Source organism: Triticum dicoccoides, chromosome 2B (genome assembly GCF_002162155.2).
Source record: "Triticum dicoccoides isolate Atlit2015 ecotype Zavitan chromosome 2B, WEW_v2.0, whole genome shotgun sequence".
Classification (NCBI taxonomy): domain Eukaryota; kingdom Viridiplantae; phylum Streptophyta; class Magnoliopsida; order Poales; family Poaceae; genus Triticum; species Triticum dicoccoides.
The window spans coordinates 535,033,823-535,040,096 of record NC_041383.1 but is presented as its reverse complement, the minus strand read 5'-3'; the positions used below and the strand labels follow the sequence as shown (position 1 = coordinate 535,040,096).

General features: G+C 50.2%; 1 protein-coding gene across 1 annotated transcript; it reads right to left on the bottom strand.

Annotated features, from left to right (window-relative positions):
* Positions 1-1,969: 1,969 nt before the first annotated feature.
* LOC119364685 lies at positions 1,970-4,226 on the bottom strand. The gene is made up of 4 exons (XM_037630178.1): positions 3,634-4,226; positions 3,060-3,555; positions 2,907-2,988; positions 1,970-2,376 (listed from the first exon to the last, which is right to left on the bottom strand). Exons 1-4 carry the CDS (start codon positions 4,034-4,036, stop codon positions 2,116-2,118), a joined length of 1,242 nt encoding a protein of 413 aa, XP_037486075.1. The 5' UTR covers positions 4,037-4,226; the 3' UTR covers positions 1,970-2,115.
* Positions 4,227-6,274: the final 2,048 nt, after the last annotated feature.

The window sequence follows — 6,274 nt, the reverse complement described above, 5'->3', positions numbered from 1 at the left end:
TGAGGACCCCTGAATCCAGGACTTCCTCAACCACTCTCTATCAAATTCTTTATCTAGCTAGTGCTGCTTGGACGTTGTTGGACCGCCGATCGCCTAGCGAGACACGACCACCCCCATGAGCCGCTCTGCCCACTCTGCGATCAACAACCAGAGACCATGCGTCTTCTTCTTGTCGGATGCTCCTTTTTCCGCCAAGTCTGACACGAGGTACTTTCGTGGTGCTGATCCATTGCCACGATCCCCAACCCTAACGAGGAGTTCATCGCCTGGCTCTCATCAGCCACCTCTAGCACCACGAGCTGTCTACGACGAGGCCTTGCCTCCATCGCCATGCTCACCGTATGGCACATCTGGCGGCACTGTAATGGCTGCCTGTTTGACAACGACTCGCCGGCCGTAGGACGCGCCGTGAGTATGATCCGAGAGGAGGCTAGGTTGTGGGCCCATGCCGACGATGCAGGGCTTGCCCTGCTCTTGCCTGAGATGTAGGAGCTGTTTGGCTCACGCCCACACCAGCCCCGCCAATATCGGGCTCGCCAAATTATTGGCGAAGGTTTTGGCTGCGGCACCCGCGGTTGGCACACCCGCCACCCCTGCGTGTCACGGCCTCATATGCACGCCATCTTTGTGTACTCCCTCCGTCTAGGTGTGTAAATCATCTTACGAAAACCAAATAATCCCAAAATACTTAGGCGCGGTGCATTAACTTCTACCTCGTTTCTTGTTTCTTAACATATCAACCAATAAGAGATAAGGGGTGTGCATGCTTTTAATGACTTGAGACTATCAAACACGACATGCAGTGGTTAGTTCATCGCATGCAATACTATTAATTAGCAAGTAAACATTAATGTCTCTCGTTTCCTCCTCCTCCTTGGTCACGGTGCACAGCCTAAGGCTAGTCATAGTGGGGAGTAACTTAGACTAGTAACATGTATATGTTATTAGTCTATGTTACTACCTTCATAGTGGAGAGTAATATATATGTGGTATCATACAAGCCAACATTTATTAAGATGTAGACTCATTTTGCATTGGGATGTGTTATGTTATTCCAACCATATCTCTCCTCATTAAATACATGCCATGTAAGCAAACTTTTATTGGGGTGTGTTATGTTACTTGCTAAGTTACTCCCGCTATGAGCAGCCTAAGGCTAGTCATAGTGGAGAGTAACTTAGACTAGTGTCATGCATATGACACTAGTCTTTGTTACTACCTTCATAGTGCAAAATAACATACAAGTAGTATCATAGATGATAGCATCTATTACATTATAGACTCATTTTGCTTTGGGTTGCGTTATGTTACAGTAACATATTATGTTACTCCAAACACCTCTTTTCTCATTAACTCTATGTCACATAAGCAAACCTGTCTTGAAATGCGCTATGTTACTTGCTAAGTTACTCCCACTATGACCAACCTAAGATGACTTACTCATCTAGACGAAGGGAGTACATGCTAGCTGGCCGGTCCGTTTAAACCATTCTATAACCAATTTATGAATTTCACTCCACCTATCAATGCAATGATAGGCAAAGTATTCGCGGAAAAAATACTATACTACCGTCCTAGATGGCCGCGCACTGTACTGGCCATGCCTGCCGCATGTGTCCCTTTAAATGCATGCAGGCGCAGGGGGGCAGAAGCAGGCGCAGGAGCTGCTGGAAAAGCCTAGCGAGGCGTCCGTTTGTTCGTTTGTGCGTGCTGGTCAAAGAATGGCACGACTCTCCGTGCGCGACGGCCTTCTCGTCGACAGCGCGTGGCCCCTTCACCATTGGTTAGCGGTACTAATGAAAATGCACTCAGACAGACAAGCACGCCAAACGACGTGCTCACAGATGAATTCTTGGTCCAACCAAAGCAGAGCTTCTGTGCTTGAGGCTGTCTGCGATTCCATGCAATCTTCCGGAGGCATGTCATGTTAGACAATCCAAGCATGAGTGCGTGACTCAGACTGTCTGCCGCTGTTTTGGCCAGAGAAAACAAAGTTATCTCGAACGTTAATCGGAGAGTTGTGATAGCTTGAGCGTGAGAAGAAGAATGTTAATCGTAGAGGTGGAACATGGTGATGTCAAACTAGGCAGCACTCCAGTAATTAACCTACAGTAACTAATAGTTGAGGAGGTTGCCGCTGATGATGTTGTCACTGTTGCAGGGGAAGCAGCCGCAGGACGCATTGCTCCCGGTCCCGGAGAGGTGGTGGCTGATCGTCTTCACCCGCCGGGCCTGGTGCTCCGTGGTAGCGCGCCGGAGCTGCTGCAGGTGCTGCGCCTGCGCCGCCGCGCGCCACTCCTCGCCGCGCCTGTGCACGCTCGTCATCCTCTTCATCAGCTTCTCCTCCAGGTTCGACCGCATCTTCTGAATCTTCACCTGACCAACACACATCGTTCAAAAAAACGTGAGGAGTTCTGATCTGACACGGAGAAGAACATGTTCGCATTAAGTATCATTCTCATTGCGTCGGGGGGAAATGTTTGAAAATTCCTTTTGAATTCTATGTCTGCGATAATGATATGTTACTGACAGCACGGAGTACAGTACACCGTGCATTTGCATCGGTTGTAGTAATGTAGTACTACCACAACATCATTAGGATACAGGTCCTCATCTTAGATTAGGGTTAAACGACATTGTTTGGCTCTCCGACTGAAGATATTCACATGGCTACCATGACTGAGAATGGTAGCCCAGCTCAGCAGCAAAACCGGTTAAAGAATTGCAGTGAGCTGGAATGGTTAACAAGGATTGAGGGGATAACATCGAACAATGAATACATCAATGCTTCCATCCTTCTAATTTCGTGCTGTTAAATTTGTCGTCTGAACTTCTGAATGCAGTTTATGATGGTGCCTAAAAGAGTTGCAATGTGCATTATGCACAAGATGAGATTTCATTCTCACCTCTAGCTTTCTGGATTGTGCTTCAGCTTTGGCACTCTCCAGGTTAATCCAGGCCTGAATCTTTGCCTCTTCCCTCTGATACCTAATAACCAAATAAAGCACAACCAAATTACTACAAATCCTCACAAGCTACAAGATGCAAAATGCACACACCTTATGCAACTCTTGGCTCTCTCATCGTCTTCCCACCGGCACTCGGTGACGGCGGCAACCCGCTTATCGCAGGCTCTGCCGCCGTCGCCGGCGCTGACCTCGAAGTGCCTGAGGCTCTTGGACACCTCCTCTTCCTCCTCCTCCTTGGAGCTCCAGTTGACGAGCATGGAATCGAACTGCGCGCCCAGGTCCAGCTTGGCGAAATGGCAGTCCGTCAGCTCCGAGATGTCCATGCCACTGCCGCTGTTGTACGGCACAAGGGGCCCCGACCGGCCCGTCGGCGTGTTGTGCCTTGCCGGGGAGGTGCTTTTGACCGGCGTGTGGCACCGTGAGGTCGGGGAGCTCCCCAGGGGCGTCATCTCCGTGCCGACGTCCCTCCGGTGGAAGTCATCATCTCCGCAGGTCACCGCCGCAGCGCCATTCTTGGCCGGCTCGCAGTAGGAGCTCCGGAACACGAAGCTCTCTTTGGACGGCTCCACGTTGTCGGTGTACTTGTCTGTAAAGCAGAGCATTTCTTGACGAAGAATAAACACTGAAATTTCTGGTTAAATCCAAAACAAGAGTTGGTGCTCACCTTTGAGGAGCACCTCTGCAGGTAGTGTGTACAAAGCAAGCGCATTGGCGTCTAGTGAGGTCCTCCTCGCCGTTGCCGGCGCCGGTCCTCCAATGTGGTGCTGCTTGGAGGCAGCCTTGCCATGGTGATGGCCGCGGTGGTCGGACGACTGCGTCAGCCACTTCTCCGCGTCCTCCCACTTGGAAGGTACCGACCTCCTCGAGGAGACGAGCTGGGGGTGGGCCGGGCTCGAGGAGGATGAGGTGAGGAACAGCAACGGCCGCCCCGGTGTCCCGGGGACCTGCTGCTCCAGTGATCTCCGCCCCCGAGCCAACGACGTGGAGGAAGAGGAGGAGGAAGTGGTGGACGCCTCGTGGTGGTAGCCGTGGCCATTGCTGCTGTTGCTCCTGGCCATGGCCGCCATGGGGAAGGAGGACCTCACAAACTCTGAGGTCTCCTCTAGGTGGAGGCGCGGAGTGGGTCACTGGATGTGGGCTCAAATGGGTCGCTGCTTCCTCCTCCTCCAGCCGCTGTTTGTTTGGTGACTTGGTGTGCTTCTGTTCTGTGAGCTGAGCTCCGCACGGAGCTTCAACTGCTTCAGACGAGTAGCGTCTGTGAGCCTGAGGTAGTACAGCGTCTACCCCTAGCGGAGCTTTTTAATACGTCTGGCCTTTTTTTTCTTCTAATCTTACTGATGATCATTATTATAGTAATACTAGACCATTCATTTACTACAAACAGGAGGTCCGTGATCTGATTCAATTTAAAAATCCCTTTACTTGTATTTCAAGTGTTGAAGACAATTCATTTGCAAGTCTGAATGTTCAGTGTAAGTCGGATATACTACTCTTGATCCTTCATTACTCTTGCACTCTTGCTGCTGCTTCACGCATGCCTACCGGGGTTCTGGCAGGCTGCTTGCATTATTACCAGCCCGCTGCCTACTTTTACTGTACTCCTATTTGTTGGGTAGTGCAAGGCCAACTCCAACCATATACCTCGGTTTTGTTCGGATTTTGTTATTTAGGTCAGTAAAACGGATACGCGCATCCGCAAGCGGTCATCTTGCCGTCGTGTGCCCAACAGGCCGTCGTATCTCAATTTTTGTCCCTTTTTAGACTTTCAAATTTAGACCCGAATTTTGAGTAAATAGAAAGTACAATAACGTCCACAAAAGTCTCAAGGCCGCATATTCAAACTAAACTTAAAATTCAAATGACATAAAAAACACTAGATAAACGGTCGACGCCGCCATCGTCGTCGCCGTCTTCAGTAGCCGCCGTCGGCCTCTTTGTCGTCCTTGGTGAGGTCGATGTAGGGTAGCAACTGCCACACGTGGGCACACGGCACCTGCGACTGCTGCCAGGCGGGAGGCGCCTGCACCATCTTCGGCCATTGTGGTGACCATGCCTCGGCGCCCACCCACGAGGGCGGCACGAAGACATACTCTGGCATGCACGATATAGTCTACGTCCACGACCACGACTAGCGCATCATTGCCGGGTTGGAGGCCGCGTCATTGGGCTCCTATGGCACCTCCTCCTGCACGTCTTCCATGGCCTCCTCCTTGACCACGGCGTCCAGCACCGGGATGGCGACGTCGCCAGCCGCGGAGAGGGCCATCATCTCTTCGAGGCCCTCCCATTGGGCCTCGTCGTGGGTACAGATGGAATCATCCATCACTCGCCTCATGAGCTCTGTCTCCTCCTCGGCGATCATCGGCGGGGTTGGTGGCGGGGATGGCGAGGGGGAGGGTGTGGGCGTAAGGCCATGCGGCAGGCGCGGGCTGAGAGAGCGCGCCCGTGGTGGGCTCTGAGAATGACCGGCAAAGTACAACTGTCGATGCAGGTCGTGCTCATCCCAGAACCATCTGTCTCAGAGAGACGAGTCTACGGCGTACCTAACGTCGTTGCCGAGGTGGGCCGGCAAGCGGCCCCAACGGCGGTAGATATCCACGTGGCGAGCGCGACCACTCAACGGGATCGGAGGAACATGCATGCGATTAACGCTCCACGCGTCTCGGTCGCACTTTCTATCATTCACTTATGGTACACAACCTCCATCAAGTGAACAACCACACCGGGTCATATTATCGGGAAGGTAGGCCGCACCAACCTTCAATTTTAATATATATTTTGAGAAATTCATATTTAATTATTTTGTATGTACAGTTTGCCCTTTCCCAAGAATCATGGGCTCTTGTATTCGGCCTAAATCACTGTGCCACTGTATCACGTACTACATCCGTCCGGGTTTTTACTTCACATTGTATTTTTTTTATCAAAGCTTGACCACATATTTAACTAGCAAACTGCTAATACATGCCAACAAAAAATAAATATTATTGGATTTATATTTTTATGTAGTTATATAATAGTTTTTATCAAAGTTTGGCAACATAATTAACTAGTGGCAAAAATTCAGAACGAACTCATAAATAATATGTTTATACAACTCAATGATTGAAAGATCGTAACCAACATTTAGTTCATAGCTTGACAAATAAACTTTACAGGGGTGCTCAAGACAAAGTTGTGAGAAGGCTTAGAAATCAATACAAAACTTTTGCCCTTGGTACTAACATCGATGCTTCTCCGAGGAAACATTTGGTTCATAGCGAAAGAAAATTTTAGACCAAGGTGAAAGCCGGCTGCATCTCCAA

What these genes read in the sequence shown, in the direction of transcription:
- LOC119364685 (XM_037630178.1), bottom strand. Translation starts at nt 4,036, where the DNA reads ATGGCGGCCATGGCCAGGAGCAACAGCAGCAATGGCCACGGCTACCAC. An exon ending in TGCAGAGGTGCTCCTCAAAG is followed by an intron (nt 3,556 to 3,633) that starts GTGAGCACCAAC and finishes TCTGCTTTACAG; the next exon opens with ACAAGTACACCGACAACGTG. An exon ending in AGAGCCAAGAGTTGCATAAG is followed by an intron (nt 2,989 to 3,059) that starts GTGTGTGCATTT and finishes TTTGGTTATTAG; the next exon opens with GTATCAGAGGGAAGAGGCAA.